Source organism: Micromesistius poutassou, assembly GCF_964030765.1.
Source record: "Micromesistius poutassou genome assembly, chromosome: 1".
NCBI lineage: Eukaryota > Metazoa > Chordata > Actinopteri > Gadiformes > Gadidae > Micromesistius > Micromesistius poutassou.
This window is the reverse complement of record NC_140271.1, coordinates 16,738,124-16,761,609: the sequence shown is the minus strand read 5'-3', so window position 1 is coordinate 16,761,609 and position 23,486 is coordinate 16,738,124. Positions and strand designations below refer to the sequence as shown.

The 23,486-nt window shown below is 46.6% G+C and overlaps 3 protein-coding genes across 5 annotated transcripts in view; 2 read left to right on the top strand and 1 right to left on the bottom strand.

The window, feature by feature from the left end:
• LOC311369450 (transportin-2) overlaps positions 1-6,676 on the top strand; it is a 28,188-nt gene extending 21,512 nt beyond the window's left edge. The window contains exons 20-26 of one of the 2 annotated variants that reach the window (XM_084487645.1): positions 640-675; positions 1,232-1,327; positions 1,780-1,855; positions 2,251-2,350; positions 2,528-2,602; positions 3,451-3,601; positions 3,746-6,676. In XM_084487645.1, the coding sequence (XP_084343771.1) occupies positions 640-675; positions 1,232-1,327; positions 1,780-1,855; positions 2,251-2,350; positions 2,528-2,602; positions 3,451-3,558 (491 nt within the window). In that variant the 3' untranslated portion in view covers positions 3,559-3,601; positions 3,746-6,676. The remainder of the gene's footprint in view (positions 1-639; positions 676-1,231; positions 1,328-1,779; positions 1,856-2,250; positions 2,351-2,527; positions 2,603-3,450; positions 3,602-3,745) is intronic. The other variant, XM_084487646.1, reaches the window with a different exon arrangement.
• Positions 6,677-8,642: 1,966 nt separating this feature from the next.
• sult3st1 (sulfotransferase family 3, cytosolic sulfotransferase 1) lies at positions 8,643-12,543 on the top strand. The gene is made up of 6 exons (XM_084488101.1): positions 8,643-8,860; positions 8,950-9,158; positions 10,180-10,306; positions 11,208-11,294; positions 11,659-11,853; positions 12,112-12,543. The coding sequence occupies exons 1-6, from the start codon at positions 8,719-8,721 to the stop codon at positions 12,246-12,248; spliced, it is 897 nt and encodes a 298-aa protein (XP_084344227.1). The 5' UTR covers positions 8,643-8,718; the 3' UTR covers positions 12,249-12,543.
• Positions 12,535-20,281, bottom strand: eif3d (eukaryotic translation initiation factor 3, subunit D). Of its 2 annotated transcripts, none has more exons than XM_084488036.1 (16): positions 20,189-20,281; positions 19,215-19,346; positions 19,034-19,079; positions 18,502-18,638; positions 18,290-18,375; positions 17,970-18,042; positions 17,277-17,392; positions 16,425-16,557; positions 16,012-16,159; positions 15,576-15,706; positions 15,211-15,296; positions 14,833-14,962; positions 14,460-14,602; positions 13,393-13,585; positions 13,070-13,163; positions 12,535-12,653 (listed from the first exon to the last, which is right to left on the bottom strand). In XM_084488036.1, the coding sequence occupies exons 2-16, from the start codon at positions 19,335-19,337 to the stop codon at positions 12,640-12,642; spliced, it is 1,653 nt and encodes a 550-aa protein (XP_084344162.1). In that variant the 5' UTR covers positions 19,338-19,346; positions 20,189-20,281; the 3' UTR covers positions 12,535-12,639. The 2 variants fall into 2 exon arrangements, with proteins under 2 accessions (XP_084344162.1, XP_084344161.1); XM_084488035.1 differs by having other exon boundaries at positions 20,151-20,276.
• Between the last annotated feature and the right edge of the window lie 3,205 nt (positions 20,282-23,486).

The window sequence follows — 23,486 nt, the reverse complement described above, 5'->3', positions numbered from 1 at the left end:
GCCAATAAAGCTTTTTGAATGGAATTGAAACGGAGGCATCTGGTGGTTGTATACAGCCACGCAGGATAGCATGCGCAAATGCTTGTCAGCTGTGGCACAAATAAGATCCATTTGTATTCAAATAAACAGTTGTTTATGTCATTAGTGCGGATTGGAAATTTTTGAGCAAAATACCCCCAAAGTTTTCGCCGCTCTGGGCAGCGACTACCTTGACTAAGACTTTTCCTGGGGGAAACACTGACTCCATTTCATCCTAGACAAACCAGAAATGGGGCTCAATGTTCAAAATACCGGAATTGTCCTTTAGCAAGCTGCTGTTTATCCATTCCCAGGTAGTTAGTCAGAAACTACGCTGTGGTCGTGTTGCTTTTGTTGTGCCTCTGCCCCGATCTATCTCCTCGCTTAATGTATGACGTAGTTCCCTTTTTCCAGCTGCATTGGGTTTTGTGGGGATTGCTGTGTGCATCCATGTCTTGTTACAAAATGCTATGTGCGATTCAAACCCTATTTTAGGGTCCACATTCCATTTGTCAATGGTCTTATTTTTAAACCATTCTGGTTTTGAGAATTGATTTGGTGTGCTTAAGCAGTGATGGATTATTTGTTAGGTTAGTGATGGTGTGTATGGTATCCCTGCAGGAAGTGATGTCAAGGAGCAGACAGGGGAGTCATCAGGTGAGCTTAGGGTGTTAAGAGGACAATAATTGGTTGGTTTACCAATGTTTGGGCAGAAAGACCATTTCTGCAAGATTACTGGCTTTTGGTTTTTCACTGAGCTGATCAGCGCCCCTAAAAACTAGCAAATCATTATTCAGTAGTTCAGGCATTTTTTATTTTAGTTCATCATACTGTTTACAGCATTTTTCTTTTTAATCTGGTTACAAATTTATGCCACAAGCTTGTTTTTTCTGCCTTGGGATAGAAGATGGGAGTTGATATTAATCCAGATTCATTCAAATTATTGGCTAGTCTTTGTTATAAAAAAATGTGACGACTACTTATTTATCTTCATATTGGGGGCCGCCTCCAAATGAGATTTATGTTTTCCTTCACTTTATATTTACTCCAGGTCTACTGGCATTAAAGGTAGCCCAGTTAAGTGTCTCTCTCTCTCTCTCTGTCTCTCTGTCTCTGTCTCTGTCTCTGTCTCTCTCTCTCTCTCTGTCTCTCTGTCTCTCTGTCTCTCTGTCTCTGTCTCTCTGTCTCTGTCTCTGTCTCTCTGTGTGTGTAGGTGCTGAGATGCAGCCCTACGTCAGTGTGGTACTGCCACACCTGGTGGAAATCATCAACAGACCCAACACTCCAAAAACCCTGCTGGAAAATACCGGTACATAAACTCACATATTGCCTACTATTATGTATAATTAACTATTACTTATTATCACGGCATCCTATTTTCTGATAAAAGTACGGCTTCATACAAGTCAAAAAGTCAAGGCCTGTAACGGCAACTGTCAAAATGAGGAAAGGTTTGACTAATGATGTCAGGAATTTATGTTGTGGCCTTTTTTCTTTCTTTTTTTTAAGTCATATGAACCTGTTACTAGTCTAGAAAATATCAGTGTGATGGTTCCTCTTTATTCTGGCCTTGTGACTCCATAACTGCACACAAGTGATGATGCCTTTTTTTCAGACATTCGAAATCTGAATTAACACTTGTGGAGTTAAAGCGTCTGAGTGTGTGCAGCAACAACCCAGTAAAATAAATGCACGTGTTTGATCATAACTCAAGTCTGCCCGTGTTGGATCTTTGAGTCTTTTCTTCTTTCTAATCCTCAGCCATAACCATCGGAAGACTGGGTTACGTCTGTCCTCAGGAGGTGGCACCACAGCTGCAGCAGTTCATCAGACCATGGTGAGGGACTGCTTTACACCTGAAAGGTCCCATGACATGCCACCAGGTGTGGTGTGATTAGCCGTTACAAGTCGTTTTGAAAATCTGTCTGTTAGAACATCACAGGTGGGCGTGTCCACCTAGATGTTTGACGGATAGATGAGCAACGTTTGCTAAAGTGCACTGGCTTGTAGACTGATCTATCCAGAATACATCTAGGTGGACACCCCCACTTGTAATGTCATAACAGACTTTTTTGTACGGCTTGTAAGGCTAATCACAATCACACCTGGTGGAATGTCATGGGACCTTTAAAACTTGGATGGCTAGATCGATATTAAAGAACCTCAGTGTGTCTGTAGATTCAGGGTGTGAACCTCATCCACTTGGCTTGACGCATTGGTTGATCCGTCCAGGTGTACCTCGCTGAGGAACATCCGAGACAACGAGGAGAAAGACTCTGCATTCCGGGGGATCTGCATCATGATCGGAGTCAACCCTGGTGGCGTAGTGCAGGTCAGCAAGCCATTGTAGTCTAGCTGCTGTGAAAATGTGGTCTATGAGGAACCTGAAAACAGACATTCGAAATCTGAATTTTGTGTGGATATTATTTTCTGAGACCAGGCATGGTGTCAGAATATACGTGTCCAATAGCATGTAGAGTGACGTAATGAATACTTTTTTTGTGTGCAGGACTTTATTTTCTTCTGTGACGCTGTGGCTTCCTGGGTCAGTCCTAAAGATGACCTGAGGGAAATGTTTTATAAGGTGAGTGTTATTCCAAAGTGTATTCTGAGGAAGCGTTGACCTCGGTATGGCTTTTAATGACTGCTAGGCACATGATTGGCTTGTTTAATGGCATTTGCTTGGTATTTTTAAATAAAAAGCTTCTTAAAGGACAATTCCGGTATTTTGACTATTGGTCCCGTCTCGGGTATTTGGCTCATTTTGCATCGCCCCTGCCTGCTTCAGAATGGCTGGCTTCGGGCATTCACAAACCTGTCCTTAAAACAACCCTAAACGTTTGTTTTCAGAAATGTGCAACTCAGTGGTTAGTGGTGTTCGTTGATGTTCCAAATCAAGTATTGTAGCGAAATACAGTTTGTCGTGTTCTATTCTATACTAACTATTCTATTCTATTCTATTCTATACTAACCCTATTTTGTAAATCCCATTGAGACAGGAAACAGAAAGGCTGGCTGTTTACGTTTGGTTGTAGTCTTTTCGCTCGGTTCTGTCTCAGTGAAAAGACTACAACCAAACGATTTACAAAATGCCAAATAAAACACGACAAACTGTATTTCGCTACGATAATTGATTTGGAACAAAATACCGGAATTGTCCTTTAAAGCTGCTTTGAAATATTATATTTAGAATTTATTTCAGAAGCCCTAAACCACAAATACTCCTTGGACATGATGGCTCCTTGAAATTTAATACCTTTCTTTTCTCTGAACAAATGGGCGCTTACTTAGTCTTTGACGATCCAGTGTAGTCTCTACTAGCACCATTGTCTCAGCTCAAGGATATATTTGTGTTTAAGCAAAGGCTCTAAAACCTCCACTCTGTCTGAAAGTCTGGTCTTGGTGGTTAACTGTAGTTTTTATTTTTTCCAGATCCTGCATGGCTTCAAGGAGCAGGTAGGGGAAGAGAACTGGCAGCAGTTCTCTGAGCAGTTCCCCCCTCTGCTGAAGGAGCGCCTCTCGGCCTGCTACGGAGTCTAGCACCTGAAGCCCCGGGGTCCACACGGGAAAACTGACCTGTTAGGTAGACCAACCAACACAAGCTTTAATGAATAATCAAATTAGCAATCAAATCTCTTACGAAAGTAAATGCCAGTATCCACTGTAATGATGGATCAACGTCTCTTGTTTTTCTCTCCCCCTCCTGACCCCCCTCGTCTTTTCCCAGGTTAATCTAGGGGAGGGTTACTGGGAAACTCATCCATCTATGTAATTGCACTGCCCTGGTAGGGTGGGGGAGAGAGGTTGGAGCGCGAGGTAGATGGAGCCGGACCAGGAGAGCTGCAGCAGCTGTCCTCAATCCTCCACTCTGCAGATGGCCTCCTCGCAAGCCCTGCGCAACGTGTCTCTGTCCTGAGGGTGGGTGGGAGGGGAGAAGCGGGGAATCATACATACCTCTGGGGGGATAAAATGCAACCTAGCTAAATCTGTCACACTCACAATCCATAACACCACACCAGGGTTCCAGGGAGCCGGGGTGGGTGGGGTCGAGGGAGGGTGAGGTTAGGGGTGTTACCTAGCACAAGTGCTGGCCCTCCTGGTCCTTATCGCGTCAATAGTTCTATTAAGACAATGGGCGGGGGTAGCGGGTTCAACGGTAATCAGCATAGGGGCTTTGACGGTTTCAAAAGGTGATGCACATTACCATGGCGATCTGCCCCTGTCCACGTAAGACATAACCCATCAGACTGTGGGATTGGGACCCTTATGCTACTAACGCTAACTACCACTAGGCTAGTCAGGGTGTAAAAAAAAAAGCAAAACTTTTATTTATTTAACTTTTTTCTTTTGCAGTAATGTATGGGAGATATGTACAACAATAATTTGTACCATTTTATGCAAACAACATGAAGTACACAGGGTGAGTTCCCTTGTCTAGTGTACACTTCAGACAATTTTATTTTGCCTTTTCAAGATCATGGTATTCTCCCCTGAATAGTAAGACATGTCTGTTGCATCAGACATGTTGAGCCACCATATATGGAGTTCTTTCCTTAAAAAGAAATCGGGATGTTATTGCTCAATCAACAGTTGGTAGTTTTTTCTAAGGGTGATCCAGAAAGAATGCGGTAGCTGGTGTTTTCCATCGGTTCTGGTGGTTTACGGCTGTTCTGTTCTTAGCAGGCCTTTTTATTAGAGGTTTTGCGGTCTTATGCAAGCGTATCTTGGATATGGTAGTGGGGAGACTGGCTTAAAAGCAAACCCTGGTAGAGAAACTGGGCAAGAGGATAATACTTTCGCTGCTGCTGTTCCTTTGTTTTTAGAGTACTTACTAAATGAACTTCAGAGAAGAAACATGGGCTTAAAAGTTAAAGCAGTTTCTCATGAGCGTATTTGCACTTTCCTTTTTTTTTTATAAGAAGTTAGGATCTCATAGGTATGCTGAGTATTAATGTACCTGTCTTAAGGTATGCATTTTCTTTTATATGTAATTTTTGCCTAGGTAAGCAAATTATATATTGGTGAAGCACAAGGCCTGTGTAATTTTGTTATTGCCACCATCCTCGAGGAAAGTACTCAAATTAGTGATTCATGTAAGGTTTCCTAAACACTTGTGAGTAGGGTAAAAATAAATAACTGCCTCTGGTTTCCATGGGGTATTTTGACACTGAATGAATATAATAATGCTGGTATCATCATCATTTAAGGAATCTGAATATGTATTGGTTAGACTTGAGCTATCGGTGCATAGGGAAAGCTTTAAGGTAGCACCTTTTTTTTTTCTTTTTTTTTTAAATAAGTTGAATAGGTTTTAGTGGGAGGGGATGTCTTAATTGAAGTATTATAATTTCGAAGTTTTCCTGCCAGACAGTGTGTTGTGGAATTGAGTTTGTCATGTCAGACATAAAACAATCCCTTCCAGGGATCTTCCTTTTTAAAGAGCTTTGTCTATTGCAATTAAAATCGCTGCTGGAGTGTTTGGTTCATATGATATGATACAACTTGTGACTGGTTGCCAGTTGCCATATACACTCCCGTTAATACTGTGTAGGGTAAGCCTGGGAATGTTGACTCTACCCTAATGGTCCTCCCTAACGTGTGTGTGGGTGAAAGGGTTGTGCTCTATATTGGAGTCAAAACGTTTTGTCCAATGGCCATAGTGGACACTTCTGGACAATTAAGTCGGGTTTCTGTCAACGTTTGACTTTCGATTGTGTGGACAAGGGAGTGTTTCTTAGATCTTATCTTGCACCAGCCCCTAGCTGATATGTTATAGGCCCTGCCTGTCTAATGAAGCCTCCCCAGCCATCAACATTTACCTGCTAGTTGACACTACCGAGTTACTTATCACAGACCCCTGGGTCAGGTTACTTCTGCCAAAAATTGCCATTGAATTAATATAGACTTCAGTAAATACTTGATACTCAAAGGATTTCCTTTGTGTTCTGGCACATCAGGTCAGTGTCTGCATTCTTTTTATAGTTATATTTTAGTACATCTGTAACGTAAATGCAACAGCATAATGGATAAAAGCCCCCCCCCCCAAGAAGGGGGTTTCTATTGGGAACTTCCCTGGCAGTTACTGAAAGGCAAATGTTGATGGTTTGGTGTGACTGTTCTCGCGGTCTCGGCACTGAAAGATGTTCACCCAGCTATAGAACAGCTTTATTGCACAAATTCTCAGTGATGTTGGTGCCAGACAGAGGGTAAAATCGAGGTACAAACCCTCGAGTTGTAGCCATATGCTAATCTTTATGCATAAGCAGACTAAAGTGTAATGGTTTTCCACAAGTTGAATTTTAGTCATTTTAGTTTTTATAAGGATAGTCGTTTTTTTTAATTTCAACTTTGTTTCATTTGGGTAATTTCTTTTTGTGCCGACGTGCACAAATGTTTTAGACTTTAAAAGTTTTTTTGCAATATTCTTTTTATGTAAAGAATTTTTTTTGTTTTCGTTGTTTTATAGCGGACCATTTAATTTTGTCTCAATGATGCTACGACCATGGGACAGGTGGAGCCTGATACTTTAGAGAAGAATGTGAAACGACGAATGAATTGGTTGTAGCAGTAAGAAAAAAAAACTGGTGCAGATGGGATGTGAACTGATGTATCCCTTCCTTCATTTCTTTTGTGACAGGGGAAAATAAAAGTTTTTCTATCAAGCTGGGAATAATTGGAGTGTTTTTGTTTTTCAATAAAAGTCAAAGTATCACGCTAGTTATTCTATCCAATGCTCGGTCGCTACACAACTGTGTACAACTGGCAGAATTCAGTGGATTTGGCCTAGTCTTTGGTATAAACACTTTTACTGATGATTTAATTTATAGACATGCATCATTCAACCAAAGCCAAGGGAACATACATTTCACATTTGACTGGTAAATTTTTTTTTTTAAATCGCCTCGACTTGGCCCGCCTTTTTTTGCGTTTCCATCGCCGAAAAAAGTACCTGGTACTTTTTTTTCAGTAGGCCTAGCCCCTCCGTAGAGATTCCAGGCGAGCTGAACTTGTACTTTTGTGTAACGTAAACAGGATGCTGGCCACTGATTGGCCAGCAGAGGCTGCAATCGGGAATAATCAATCGAAGTTAAATTGTGTCCGGCGTGGCTTGAGTCCACGGCAGAGATGTATGGTAATGAAATAGAACTACTGTACTTAAGTACTAACATGCTGTATCTGTACTTTACTGGAGTATTATTTTTTTTCTCCTACTTTTAATTCACTACATATTTTTGATGACTTTAATACTTTTATTCCAATACATTTTTCATGTGCTGAATCGTTACAATTATAAAAATGTTATCCCATTGATTTATGTTGGAACTTCCAACATAACTCCTCCGACTCGGAGGAGTCACGTGTAGTGGAGCAGGCAGGACGGCCGCCCTCAGGACCATGTTGGTCCTCATACGACACACCAAGATAGATAGAATAGATGGATAGATTCTTCATTCAAATTCAGTTATCCAGTAGTTCACAAAGTCAGTCGACAGATCGTACAGTTGACAAACAACAAAATGGACAATCAGTAAAGTCAATAAAAATGTTGCAATATTGCACATTCTGCACACCAATGTTGTGTGTTCGCGGGAGCAATCGTCCACATCTTCAGTCAAACTCATTCGTGGGAGTCTACCGCCCAGAGCCTGACAGCAGCACATTTTCTATGATGAACTTTGTATCCTAAAGCAATAATTTGTATTTTGTGGAAAAATAATACAATCATGTGTCAAAATCTGGTGACAATGTGGGGGGGGGGGGGGGGGGTGCACACACACACACACATAACTTGAATAATTCTGCAGACGTTTAAAAAGAGCTGTGACACCCCACTCATTTCAGGCTTCTTCATTGCCAACCTGCTTGAGTGTTGCTTGTGTTTTTTATCCTCTTGAATATTGTCAGAACTAGAAGCGTCTAGTTGTGTAAACCCGGATTCAGAAGGGAACCAAGGAACCGGGCCCAGAGGAACTGAATTACCTTTAGGCCACAGGCTTCAAACTGAAGTCACCACTGCATAATATGAACAATATTATCGAGAACCGGCCCTTCCATTAAAAAGTTCTGTTTGCAAATACTGGCCAGATTACTGAGAACCATGGCCCCATCATTAATATGTTGAGTTAAGGGTGTGTGGTTATGATTGTGTTAAACATAACTCATTCACTCAGAGATGGTCAAATGAAACTGTTGGAAAGCATTCAATCATTCATGTGTGTGTGTCTCCCCTCCGTCTCAGGAAGTTACATCCGGGTTATAGAGCACCTGTTACCTGGCTATACCTTTTATCTTTATTACCTCAAACACATCTATTACCCTTGGACTTTGTAATTATTTTAGAATTGTATAATAAACAAGCCTTGGTGATATATGGAACATATATGGACGTTACTTTTTACAGGTGAAGACTAAATTAGTATATTCATAAAAAAGAAAATTGGAACTAGATTTTACGCTTAGTACTAATTGGTTATTCGTTTAAGTGACAGCATGCGTAAAACTTCATCAGAAAAGTTTATGAAGTTCAACTTCATTGACCTTCGCTGCAGTGCCGCCCAGTGTTCATCTGGGGAACTACAAGCAGAAACTCCAAAGTACATGTTGTCCAATTGTCTTATCTCGTGTGCACACTAGGTTTGTTGCGGTTAATGCTCTACGCAACACATTTAGGTGCTGTATGATCCAGATCAAAAGAGAGCTATGGAGAAGATAAGTGATTCTCTGTGTAGGTATAAGGATTATAACTTCGGGATCGGTCTGACCACCGCAGAATACATCGACTCCCTTCAGAGCTTTGAGATCCGTGACAGCGACGTCTTCCTGGTCACTTACCCAAAGTCCGGTGAGTCTGGTGTGATACCGTACAAGGCCTACAACTAAAAACAAACCATACAAAGAGATATGAAGAATGTATTTTGCATCCTGACGCAGGAACGATATGGACCCAGCAGATCATCACGTCCATCTACGAGCTGGATGACGACGACCACGTTCCTTACCCCAACAACCTGGAGCGGATGCCGTGGCTGGAGTACCTGGAGGGCCGGGAGGACTACTCGCTGAGACCCTCTCCGCGGCTGTTCGCCTCCCACCTCACCCCCACGCTCCTACCTCCAGGGCTCAGGAGCAAGAAGGCAAAGGTAGGAGGAACCCCAGTCACTGCATCAAAGGAACCCCAGTCACTGCATTAAAGGAACAGTCACTGCATTAAAGTAAGGTGACCAGACTTCTGAGACAAAATCCGGGGACACTGCCCGGACGGGATTGTTGACGCGGGGGGGGGGGGGGTCTTTCTTTCACTCACAGTGAAATCCGGGGACATTTCCGGGGACAGCAGTAGTCGGGGACAGGTCCCTGAAAACGGGGACGTCTGGTCACCCTACATTAAAGGAACAGTCACTGCATTAAAGGAACCCCAGTCACTGCATTAAAGGAACAGTCACTGCATTAAAGGAACAGTCACTGTACTAAAGGAACAGTCACTGCATTAAAGGATCAGTCACTGTACTAAAGGAACAGTCACTGCATTAAAGGAACAGTCACTGCATTAAAGGAACAGTCACTGCATTAAAGGATCAGTCACTGTACTAAAGGAACAGTCACTGCATTAAAGGAACAGTCACTGCATTAAAGGAACAGTCACTGTACTAAAGGAACAGTCACTGCATTAAAGGAACAGTCACTGCATTAAAGGAACAGTCACTGCATTAAAGGAACCCCAGTCACTGCATTAAAGGAACCCCAGTCACTGCATTAAAGGAACCCCAGTCACTGCATTAAAGGAACAGTCATTGCATTAAAGGAACAGTCATTGCATTAAAGGAACAGTCATTGCATTAAAGGAACCCCAGTCATCACATTGAGTGAAATGCAGTCTAAAGTTTACGTTGCTTAACAAACAATGAGGTCGTTTTTTAAGAAGAACGCTCCCGACTCATTTCTGACCAATCAGGGTACCTATTCCCTGATTGGCTCGGAGATTCCATCTTGCCTGTCAATCACAGGTGCTTGAGTACTTCTCAATGAAGGAGAAACCTAGGCTGGGAGGGGAGAGCTCTTCTTGGGTGGTTTGGTTTCAGAATTGTGCCCTCTGCCCTCTCTCTTTACAACTCTCCCTCTCACCTGAAGCCCCTTTAACCACATCGGCCGTCTTCTCTGCAGATCATCTATGTGATGAGGAACCCAAAGGACAACGTGGTGTCTTATTATCACTTCTGTCACGCCTGGGCCAACCTGGAAACCCCCAAGAGCTTTGAGGACTTTCTGGAGCAGTATCTGGAGGGCAAAGGTAGAGATGTTCCTGGTATTCCTTTTCTCTTTATGACGCTATGTGTGGCAAGTGTGTAAACAACTTCATAAGTCTAACTGAAGGTAAACCTAATTATTATATGATTGATACACAAACACAGCATACAGTATATATATATACACATCCATACATTTTGGAATTATTAGTGGAACTAAAATGCAATGGTCTAAAAGTTGTTGTACATTTATACACATATTTGATCAGTGAATGTCGCCAGGAACAAAACATGACCCTGCAACGCCAGGGAAGATTTTGTTTTTGCTTTCTGAAAACACCAAACTGTTCTACTAATGGGTACTGTGAGAAAGTGAAACCTTTCTCACTTCCAGCGACAGGACGGTTTGCTATGTTCAAAATGGTCCCCCCTGACACATGGTATGGCCTAATGGGCCTTGATTACCTGTGACTGTGACTAATTAGGTGGCCTATTTAAGGGGTGTTGCATTGTTTCTTCGGAGGGTTAAGGAAGAGGTGGCTTGACGCGAGGCCGCTACTTACACCCTCTTGTTGGGCTAAATGATGCTGTAGTTCAGCTAGAAAATTGCCAACAGCTTTTGTTTTCATTCTTTTCAAATGTTAATTTGTATTTTTGGAACCATTGATTTATTTTATGTTCATTTATTGTTCGATTTGTTTTGTGGGAAGTGAATAAAACTTCTCTTTGGAATTGCCCTCGTCTCACTCTTGAATCCAGTTGACCACATCCTGAAGTGGCGTGAGCCCAGAGGTTCATTTTCACAGGTACTGATACTACAGTGCGTTCAGGAACTGGTTCCAAACCACCACCGTGTTCCACCAGTAGCCTTCGTTTAGTTTGGAAAATGTTGATCTTTTTAAATTGCAAACTGAAACAGAGAGAAGTTGTTTTGTGTCCTTGCAGTCGGTGCCTCGTCGTGGTTCGATCACATCCGGGTGTGGCACGCCGAGAGAGAGCAGTACAACATCTTTCATTTGACCTTTCAAGATTGTTTATTGTCATGTGCACAACAATTATGGAAGCAGTCCCTGGCAATGAAATTCTTGTCTCAGGCGCCTTCAACAGTGCAATAAAAGAAAGTATAAGAAACACAAGTAAGAGAGCTGAGACCTAAATGCTAAATAAATAAATGTTCCAATCGTTTACTATATACCGGGGCTATGGATCTGTAAAGTTTCATTTTACTTAGTGAATGATTGCACCATGGATAGTATAAAATGAAAGGCAAAATGAAACTCTACAGATCCATAGCCCTAATAAATAGTACATTTTACTATATATCAGGGCTATGGATCTGTAAAGTATACAATTTGGTACAAAATAAATGACAGATACTATAAAGTGTGAAGGTCAGCATCTCTCTGCTGGTCGTTCCAGGACCTGAAGGCAGCAGTGAGCAGGATCGTCCTCTTCTTGGGTAAAGCCCTCAGTGACGACAGCATCCGTCAGATCGTGGAGAAATCCACGTTCCGCAACATGAAGAAAGACCCCAAGGCCAACTACGAGTTCCTGCCCGCGAACGTGATGACGGGCAGCTTCATGAGGACAGGTAACAGAACTCCACCTGGACGGGGGCGTTTACCTGTATAGGTCAGGGTGAGGTGGGCGTTTACCTGTATAGGTCAGGGTGAGGTGGGTGTTTACCTGTATAGGTCAGGGTGAGGTGGGTGTTTACCTGTATAGGTCAGGGTGAGGTGGGTGTTTACCTGTACAGGTCAGGGTGAGGTGGGCGTTTACCTGTACAGGTTAGGGTGAGCGTTCACCTGTACAGTCTCTGGGTTCTGAACCGTTTGTCTCTCCGCTGCAGGCCGTGTCGGGGACTGGAAGAACAGCTTCACCGTGGCTCAGAGCGAGCGCTTCGACCGGGTGGTTCAGGAGCGCGTGGGGGGCATGAACCTGGCGTTCACCTGGGACGCGGCCCCCCAGGGGGGCGGGACGCCCTGAGGACACCTGGAGGAGGGGGGGGGGGGGCCGTCGCCAGGACGACACAAGGGGGCTGGTTGGATGACTGACCACACCCCGTCTGTCCAGACTGAGTTTATTGCTGGACTTTTAGATGATTAATTGACTTTTAATTTTGTATTTTTTTTTAGCCCTTACAGATTATATTTGAAAGGTGTGCTGAGTTACCGTGTCTGTACTGTCCTATCAGGGATCAGTATTTCCAGGCGGTAGCGCAAACACACAAAGTGTTCATAATATCACAGAAGAAATGACGAATAAACAGATGTCCAATCTTCCATATCTTTATTTATTTCTTGTGTAAAAGGAGATAAGCGTTTCCACACAGGGCGGAGGTGACGGCGCTGAGGTCGGGGCGCTGCAACAGTCCGGCTTAGTTCTCCTCATCTGGGGAAAGCAAAGGACAGCAGATACTGGTCATCATGAAGGCACAGCAGCAACACGACACACCAGTGTTGGGTGTTTGCGTGACCAATGGACACCAGTGGGTTCTCCCGCCCAGAGACTATGAGCAGGACATTTTTTTGTGATGAACATTGCATCCTAAAGCAATCAATTTTATTTTGTGGAAGACAACAATGGTGACAAGCTGTGGGTGTGTGAAATAAACATTATTAAATGGAAGAAACGGCTCCTAAGCCCGTTTAAGTGAGAGCAGAATCTGAGAGCAACGACCGCTCAACAGGAATCCCCTGAACCCGCTCTACAGTCGTGTGTCTGTCCGCCTTGTGCCCGGGCGCGGGGCCCGGGTCTTCTGACGAACCCCTCGATGGGCCGGTCTACGTGAGGCTTTGTAGACTCACCCTCTTCCTCCTCGTCCTCTTCATCGTCGTCCTCCTCCTCATCCTCGTCGGAGCTGAAGGTTCCGTCGGGGAGGCTGTAGACGCGGATCACTTGCTGTGGAGACGACAGAGAGACCAGGGTGAGAGAGAGACACAGACACAGACAGACAACAGAACAGAAAGACCAGAGAGAGAGAGGGAGAGAGAGACTGGGAGAGAGAAAGAGAGAGAGAGTGACAGAGAGCGAGACAGAGATACGCAGAGAGCTAGGCCGAGATAGAAGGCGTCGAGAGAGACAGAGACGGGGCCCTAGTGGCCCCTGGCGACCGGACGGGGGCCCTCACCTTGTTGGGGTCCTTGAGGATGAGGTACTTGCCCTCGTCCAGGGCGCGGCAGATGTCGATGACGCAGCGCAGGATGCCCCAGGCGTTCTCCATGCTCAGGTTGATCTGCGAGGCGAACTCGTTGGGCTTGAACTGCTGCGTCCCAAGGACCACGTGGCGCGCAGAGTCCTTCACGTGGTAGCGGGACACGTACCTGAGGACCGGGGGGGGGGGCACAGGGAGGCTCAGCTCTCAGGAGACTGTCTGTCTGTCTGTGTCTGTCTGTCTGTCTGTCTGGACGGGGTCATGAACCATAGAGGGACGGTAACACTCGTTCCTCTATGATGTATATTATGATGTTTTACTCTGATTAGTTTCATTTATTTAGGGACCATCTATCTACCTGTCAGGGACTAAGGATGGAAATCTGCCTTTGGCTATAATCCTGTATATTTACTTTATTATTATTTTTTAAATGTTCTTTGTTTCTTTCTGAAATAAATAAACTTCGAACTCCCATACGGACATCCTCAGAACACATTTAGATCAGATTGACTTTTCTTTATAGTGACTATTGGGCGAGCCCATTAACCACGAGGGCACATCTTAATAGATGACGTAGGGTGTAGGGTGGGGTAGGGGACAGGGTGGAGGTGAGGGTGGGGTAGGGGACAGGGTGGAGGAGGGGACAGGGTGGAGGTGAGGGTGGAGTAGGGGACAGTGTGGAGGTGAGGGTGGAGTAGGGGACAGTGTGGAGGTGAGGGTGGAGTAGGGGACAGGGTGGAGGTGAGGGTGGGGTAGGGGACAGGGTGGAGGTGAGGGTGGGGTAGGGGACAGGGTGGAGGTGAGGGTGGAGTAGGGGACAGGGTGGAGGTGAGGGTGGAGGTGAGGGTGGAGTAGGGGACAGGGTGGAGGTGAGGGTGGAGTAGGGGACAGGGTGGAGGTGAGGGTGGAGTAGGGGACAGGGTGGAGGTGAGGGTGGAGTAGGGGACAGGGTGGAGGTGAGGGTGGAGTAGGGGACAGGGTGGAGGTGAGGGTGGAGTAGGGGACAGGGTGGAGGTGAGGGTGGAGTAGGGTGGAGTCCTCACCCCAGCTTGAGGTACTCTGATCCGGCCAGCAGGGCGCAGCAGGTCCAGCGGGCCAGCTTGTAGCTGTTGTTCTTCAGCTCCGTGGCGAGAACCGCTCCCCTCTGAGAGTCCAGCTTCTGGCGCCAGTCCACCCCGTTACAGTGCTGCTCACACACACACACACAGTCCACCCCGTTACAGTGCTGCTCACACACACACACAGTCCACCCCGTTACAGTGCTGCTCACACACACACACAGTCCACCCCGTTACAGTGCCCCACACACAGTCCACACACACACACACACACACACACAGTCCACACACACACACACACACACACACACACACACACACACACACACACACACACACACACACACACACCCCTCACCCGGGAGTCCCACTCGTTGAGGGTCTTGATGTTGATGAAGGACGCCTCTCCGTTGGCGCCGGTCATCACACCGTCGTGTTCGCAGCGGACGATCAGGTCGATGTCCTCGCCCAGCTGCCAGCGCCGGTACCTGAGGGGGGGGCGGGGGGCGTTAGTCTCACCCTTATCTTAAAGCTAGGTGGCTCCTTAAGGACCTTAAGTCTGAGTGTTAAGCGTTCCGGCCTGGAGGCCCCCCAGGCCTGGCTGGAGGCCCTGGCCCTGACGGAGGTGGAGGCCCCCCAGGCCTGGCTGGAGGCCCTGGCCCTGACGGAGGTCAGAGGCCCCCCCCCCCCAGGCCTGGCTGGAGGGCGCTTGCGGCCAGCAGGGGGCGGTACCCACCTGTAGGCCACCGACGCCACCTCGCTCTTGTCCATGTCCTCCTCCACGAAGGGGTTGGGGTTGGGGAACTTGTGGCGCTCGCCTCCCTGAGGAGGAGAAGAAGAAGAAGAAGAAGAAACACCCGATTAGAACCAACAACTTTAGATCCACACAGAGCCGCCAGGCCGAGGAGAGAGCGGGCGTTCTGGGGCAGGAGGTGGAGGAGGTGGTGTGGAAGAGGAGGTGTGAGGAGGTATGGAAGAGGATGAGGTGGAGCAGCAGGAGGAGTTGAGAAGGTGGTGGTGGTGGACTGTAGAGGAGGAGGTGGTGGAGGAGGTGGTGGACTGTAAAGGAGTAGGAGGAGGAGGAGGAGGACTATGACTGACCACACGCAGACACTGCTGGCTGAAGTTGTGGTTGATGTAGGTGGCCTCCATGGCCAGGTTGCGGGGGGAGTTGAAGGAGTTGCCCTCGTCCTGGGGGGGCTCGTTGGCCGTCTCGCTCACCGTCAGCAGATCTGGGGGGGGGGGGGGCAAAAGGATAAGAACCTGTGGCGACCGAGCCCCCACCCCCTGGAGCTCTCACACCCCCGACATTCAAAATGTCTCATCCCTGGCCACCTCCATAACTCTCCTCAAAACCCCTCTTCAACCTGCCTGCCTTGAAACTCTTGCAGGCCTTTTGTTATCGTTTCGAAAAACGGTCTTTTAAAGAGCGACGCCCGCCCCACCCTGATTGGAGATCAGATCAGAGGTCTGATGAGGGAGAGAGGCTGGGGGCCACATGGACGGAGACCCCGGGGCCGCGGTCCGCACAACGTACCAAAGTCAGAGTTGTCCCTCTTGTCGAAGAACAGCTTGTTGCCGACGCGCTGGACGATGATGTCCCAGGAGTTGACCGAGCGGGTGCAGCACATCAGGGTGGCCAGGATGGCGTCCGTGGCGAACACGTTGCCCACGGTCTTGGCGAGCTGCAGAGATAAAAACACACAGGAAGTCCGTCAGTACCACAACACAGTAGCACTTCAGTGAGGACAGCCACCTAAGCAACACAGGCCTGTCGCCTTAACTACGACGTCAGAAAATAAATAAAATAAGCCAATGTTGTTTTCAATATAAAGCATTTGCACAAAGCAAGCCGATCCACTTTTCCAGGAACATTTAGAATAGAAAAAAATTAATCACAATTAATCACAATTAAATGTGATTAATTGTGTGGGGGGGGGGGGCCCTCACCTTGCGGATGACGGGGTCGTCGGTGGTGGTGACGGTGTGGAAGATCCTCTTGATGCTGCGCAGCTGCTTCTCGTTGCGGGTGGTGATGCGGTCGAAGGCCTTGTCGTAGAACTCCAGGGCGCCACAGCTCTCACTGCAAGACACGGCCGGGTGAGGCTACAGCAGGACGTACGCTACCGCTAACGCCCAGCGACCAGGGAGGCTAGGTACCCTGGACGTACGCTACCGCTAACGCCCAGCGACCAGGGAGGCTAGGTACCCTGGACGTACGCTACCGCTAACGCCCAGCGACCAGGGAGGCTAGCTACCCTGGACGTACGCTACCGCTAACGCCCAGCGACCAGGGAGGCTAGGTACCCTGGACGTACGCTACCGCTAACGCCCAGCGACCAGGGAGGCTAGGTACCCTGGACGTACGCTACCGCTAACGCCCAGCGACCAGGGAGGCTAGGTACCCTGGACGTACGCTACCGCTAACGCCCAGCGACCAGGGAGGCTAGCTACCCTGGACGTACGCTACCGCTAACGCCCAGCGACCAGGGAGGCTAGGTACCCTGGACGTACGCTACACACGCTAACGCCCAGCTACGAGGGAGGCTAGGTACCCTGGACGTACGCTACGCCGCATGCTAACACTCAGCGAGGCTAGGTACCCTGGACGTACGCTACGCCGCATGCTAACACTCAGCGAGGCTAGGTACCCTGGACGTATGCTACGCCACATGCTAACACTCAGCTACGAGGGAGGCTAGGTACCCTGGACGTACGCTACACACGCTAACACTCAGCGAACAAGGGGGGGTAGGCACTGTGGACCGTCTGTCCATTGTTGGATTTTATGCGGTGACTCACATGTCAGTTGGCTCCGCCACCTCCATGTATCTCATCTTCATGAGGCGGGGGAAGTCCATCTCCTCCTTCACCTCCCAGTCACTCCTCACCTCCACAGAGGAGTCGCGGGGCTTCAGCTGGGGGGGGGGGGGGGGGGGGAGAGACAACCGGGTCACAGTCAGGCCCAACCTTCACTGACACGTTAACCTGAATACCTGATCCTTTTTAGATGGAGAATGCATCGTCTCTTCTGACATTCACACAAATCCAAGTATGTCTCCGCACCCACGTAAATGGACTGCATTGATGAAGCGCTTTCACTCAAAGCTCTTTACAACACTGCCTCACATTCACCCGTTCATTCATTCACACACCGACTGGCGGAGTCAGACCACGCAGGGTGACTGCCAGCTGGTCAGGAGCAGTCAGGGTGAGGGCGTCTCGCTCAGGGACACCTCCACACTCACAGCTAGGAGGAGGAGCTGGGGATCGAACCAGCGACCCTTCAGGTTACCAGCCGACCCGCTCTACCTCCTGAGCCACAGCCGCCCCCATGTGGTTATCAAAGAGAAGCGGCAGGCAAATGTTGATCAGCCTACCACTGCTAACAGTAGTCAAAGAAAACGCTGTTGCAATAAAGTGAAGGCCTGGACTCCCAAAACAACGTTACTTTAGTGAGGGTTTATTACTCAGTATTCTACATTTGAAGCTCACCTGAGATTTCTGGTCCCACTTCTGACGAACACCAAACTGCTTCTGGAACTTCTTCTGCAGGCGCATGCGGTCCCTGGAACAAGGCTCACGTTAAAGCTGGCTCAGCTCGGGGGCAGCAGAAGACTAAAGAGAATAAAGCCTACAGGGTCCGACCAATCAGACCACCCCAACACCGGTGGGAACCAATACCGGTAATCAGTCACTACCATCACTGCCTGGTGGCCCGCCCCCTGAATCCACTCCAGAGACTGACAGCTGCCGGAGCCACGGACACACCAACATAACAACGCTGATCTGAGAGACGACGGGTAGAGCCTCACCTCTCCTTCTGCTTGGCGCTCTTGGGCAGCGTCTGCATGTTGAACTGGGTCATGTTCCTGCGGTCCTTGTCCCGCCGCAGGTTCCTCTGTGGAAACAAACCTCCTGCACATCAGAGGACCGACTGACTGGTGGTTACTACACCGAGGCTGAAGGGCGGTCCATCATCACGGGCCACAAAGGCGTTCTAAAAGGCGACAGAGGGCGACGTTACCTGAGCGAACCTCATGCGGTTCCTCTGGTAGGCCGTCTTCTGCGTCTTGGCCGTGTCCACCAGCTGGAAGCTGGTCTCGTCCTCCTCGTGGAAGTAGGCATAGTGGCTCCCGCCGCCGAACTGGGAGGAGTACTTATCTGAAGAGGGGAGGAGCCAAGGTCCAGGTCAGACACCACCACCAACAGGGCACTCAACAACAGCTGCTTATTTAACTTTACATTTAGCCGACGCTTTTATCCAAAGCGACTTAAGTACATTTGTCAAAAGAAAGAGAAACAACCATACAGCTTTGGTATAGTGAGGATGTTCATAGAACCAAGTGCCGAGCACTAACCATCACTAGGTTTACCTGTTCCCTGTATACAACAAAGATAGCTAGGATTAAGTTAAGTTACACTTTATTGTCCCTTTTTGGGGGACAATAAAGTGTGAAACCCGTGAAGCTAGGATAAGATGCATCACGGGTCTCAGTACTATTTTTTAAGTGCCATTAAATCAACAGAACAGGCATTTTAACCCTGAGCTTCCTTACTCGTGTATCGCTTGTCTTGATACGTGGCCCCGGTCCAGTCGGCCACCTGCAGAAACACAACGTCTCGTCAGAATACGACTCACACTCCCAACAAAAACAACAACATACGAACGAGAAAAAACTAAACAACAAATAATCCTCCACAGAAAACGTCCCCCAGATACGAGACGGAGAGACGCACCTTCCCCAGGCGGTCTCCCTTGCTGAAGGGCTGGTACGGCATGTCCTTGAACTTGTCCGGCACCGCGCAGGGACCCCAACCCGACGGGTTGTCCTGGATCACAGGGGCGTGGAACTTGGCCATCTCCGGAGCCTCCAATGATCAGGATTGAACACTCAATGTTACTTCATGGGCACCCAAAGGAAATGTTGTATTGGTTGTATTGGAAACAACGGCCACCACATACAAATACACACACACACACACACACACACACACGTACAGTACAGTACAGTTACAGACACAACGTGCAAAGCACAAACCAGAGCCAGACATTGGTGCGTTCACGTACATTGAATTACTCAAGTGACGACACATGAGGATGATTTAACTCCTATAGTCCCTAACGCATCATCGGGCCTTGGACACAGCAGCACCACTGCGGTATTGCAGCTATGGCCTCAGAATGAAGATAAACCCCGTAAGGCATCATAATCCTGAGGCCATGGCTGACCCACAGAGGGCCTAGGCGACCACCAGACCCAGGAAGGAGTCCCCCAGCCTCCCAGCATACAGAGGCTAGCACAGCCCGGTCCCGGATGGGGGTTAGCGCCGGGTTTAGCATCCTGTAGCCCGGCGTCCGCGGACGGAGGAGCTCAGGGGGGCCTGAAGGGTGCGCCGATTCGAAGGCGTCATGACACACACAATGACACACCGGCCGTGACATTAAAACACGAGATGACCAACATGTGACAACAATGACACGTAGCCGATGCTGCTGTGGCTAACACAACGAGCTAGGCCGGTGAGAAGGGGCCAGCCAGGTGGTTAGCATTAGCATAGCTCCACTTAGCATGGCTATGCTAATCAGCATCGGACACACACACACAACACATATATATACGACAGTACGGTGGCGTGGAAATGAAAAATGAAAAACGAGGTTGTAAAGCTTACGTTTTCATGCATATTCACAGAACGGAGTCTGGCTTTACCTCAGACGTTTTGACGTCAAAAGGAGAAATTTATTAGAACCGCGCGGCGGTGGAGAGATCGGCGGGTCGGCCTGACGACGCTAAAAGGAAGTGGCCCAGCTGCCGTAAAGCGGCACGTGGCTGTGGTGTCGTGAGGAGGGTGTCGCGCATAGACATCTTATAAGTAGACGCAGCATCTTATAAGTAGACCTCTTTGTAACATACACCCCAGGTGGCTCTAAACACCATGTTCTATTCGCTACACCTAACTAACCTATTCATTTATATCACGTATACAAACCTCACTGCCCTGTAACTGACCCTAGGCAGATGGGTCAGGCCCTCGAGTAGTGGATCTGCTCGAGGTTTCTTCCTACGTGTATCTCCAATTCTAGGGAGTTTTTCCTCGCCCCTGTTACTCATGGGCTCTCTCTGAATGTTCAATACTCTGTAAAGCGCCGTGAGGCGTGTAATGTTTTGGCGCTCTATAAATAAAATTGAATTGAATGTTAACTTGTGTATAATTCCCAATTGTTATTGATATATTTGCACTTTTAATCTTGCTGAATTCTACAAGGCAAATATTAAGTTAAAACTTAGTTCCCCGGCCCCATTCGTCTTTGTAAGGAAATGTTCTATTTTGTCAAATTTTAGGCAAAGTATAAGACAATACTTTCTTAACAGTATAATTGTAACCATGAATAAGTCGCTCAAGTAACAATATTCAAATACTAACATTGTTGGGTAACACAGAATTTGGTTTTATTCTGAATCCAGTGAAACAGATTGGTGGTTTTAGCTGATATAAAAACTTTCAGGTGTTTATTTATGTTTAAGTATTTGGCAGACGCTTTTATCCAAAGCGACATACATTAAAAAAAACCATATAAAACAATCACTGTAAACATAATAATTGAAGGGAAGAATGTAATACAAAATATCAATACAAAGTGTCAAGACAGAATAAACTCTGCTGCTGCAGCAACAGAGATACAGTCTATAAGTCCCTAAGATATATAGATATCTAATGTATGCATTATTTTTCCAATTACGCTGGGGTCGAGTAGGCCTACCCACCAGTTTTCGTCAAGATTCACTTTGTACCCACCACTTAAAAAGACAACAAAACTTGAGTTTAAATATTATGGATTATTACACGGCTCTTCTCAGTGCTGTGGAACACTCACTTCACTTGCATGGGCCTTCCCGACTTCCGGCGGTGAATTGTTTTTTGATAATTGACCACTGCTAAGCACCTAAGGCACTGCTAGGCAATAAAAACGTTCGCCGAAGACATTAGAAACCATTATAGTCAATGTAGGCTATTCCACTGGATACGGCAGCGGCACGGGACCGTCCCCAAACCGGCACTACTTTTTTGAAAGTTGCCGGTTTGCAGCCGTGTCTCAGAACACTTGTACAGCATTCAGTTTATGATGTTTATTCATTAATTGCGCCGCGGCCGAACTGATGTGGATATTCTCTGATATTATGTAAGCATAAGCACCGCGGAAACCACTGCTGTCAAAAGACGCTGATCCATTTTCACTGTTGACGAGTGGCTCTAGTTCTACCTCCACGGCCCTGCAGCGGGCAATTATCGGATAAGATTGTCCAATAGTGTGTGGTGTTCCGTCTTGTGTTTGAATCTCATGTATTTGTATTTACGATCGGAGAGCAACAAATCGGCTGAGATTCTCTTTGTGTGTGGTTCTCTGACCAGAGGTTTGAGAAGCTTTTGGTTTTAAGATACAACCACTGGTTCAGTGGCAAGAATGGATGGATGGATAAGTAGATAGGTTAGCTTTGATGGAGAGAATGGAATGAAGATTGGATGACTTGGGTGGATGGATGGATTGATTGATGAATGGATAGAAGAGTGAATGAATGCATGGATGGATAGATGAATGAATGAGTGAATGTTCATGCTAAAGTTGGATACAGTATGTCTACCTGTTGTCTAAAGTTGTGCTGCATCTTATTAGATTTGCAATAATACATTTTTTGTACATTGCTTAGAGAGCATCATTTAATTTAGATATACCGGTATTTGTTGCCTGGCTGTGGCCTACTTAGGTGAAATTGTCAATGGCCAGAGAAAGAGATTTCTTTTTGCATTTTTTAAAATTATTCTCAATGTATTACATGTTCATATTTGGATGTTTTTCTATACATTGCACTTTTCAGTAATATTGAAAGCACTTATTGTTACACAGTTGACTGTTCTATTTCTTCGAGGAAGAAATCACTTACATTGCATAAAACCATACGTACAGTATGTCTACTGTTTTTTTCCCTAATTTACACTACAAAGAGTAAATATATTTATTATTTATTTTTGGTACATTGCTTTACAAGCATCATTTATTTTTGCTTAGTTGTGACCTGTTGAGGTTCAATAAATATCAAGTTCCAAAAGATATATTGTGTAGTCTCACATTCCCACAGCAACGTTAAAATTGTTTAGATTTGTGCACTGTGGATTTCTGTTTGTAGTTACTTTTAGAGTTTGTAACTCAGTTACTACTTTAGTTACTTTCTGGGAGAAGTAACTAGTACTTTAACTAATTACTTTTTTTGAGTAACTTGCCCAACACTGGCCATAGCCACCAAGTAGCCTGACTTATCCACGGTTTGCGTTCGTACAGTGTTGGGTATAGTGGAGATGACGATAGTGGAGTAATTAGTGGAATAACTGTGGCGGGGAGTACATGAGTTTTGGTCAGAATGCCTGATTTAGATTGGATGGATGCATGTTGTGAATTGAGAACAGCCAGCTCATGATGCGATACAGTGTTCAGCTGTGCAACAAATAGTTTTAGCTTTTTCAATCTTGACATTTTTAGTGCTTTTAGTGCTAGCCACATGTTTAGCCTACCTCTTCACAACTTAAACACATAGTTAATTTCCTTTCTTTGTTTGTGTTGGTAGCTTAGTCATGTCATGTCACGTTGTCAACATTGGGTACATGGAGCACAACATAGTGGGTCATATGTCCAATGCTTTTTGGGAACACTTTATTCATAAAATGTGTCAGACATCAGACAGTTTTTTGTATCCACAAGTTTCCACCGCCCCGTGATGCTTTGCGCGAATTGTGGGCTTTACCGGTTACTACGAGATCGATGTAAACAATCGCCCGTCAGTCATTCATTCATTACGATTTCAACCAATTATTTAGTTTTGTCCGGTTGTAAGTACATCCTCAAACGGCACACGTTGTTTCCGAGCTTTTTAAAGCCATAATTGCATTCAGCGACAATATACAGTGATGTGCTCAGCCTGCCAGCTGATCAGCTACAAACACAGCGGAGGCAAC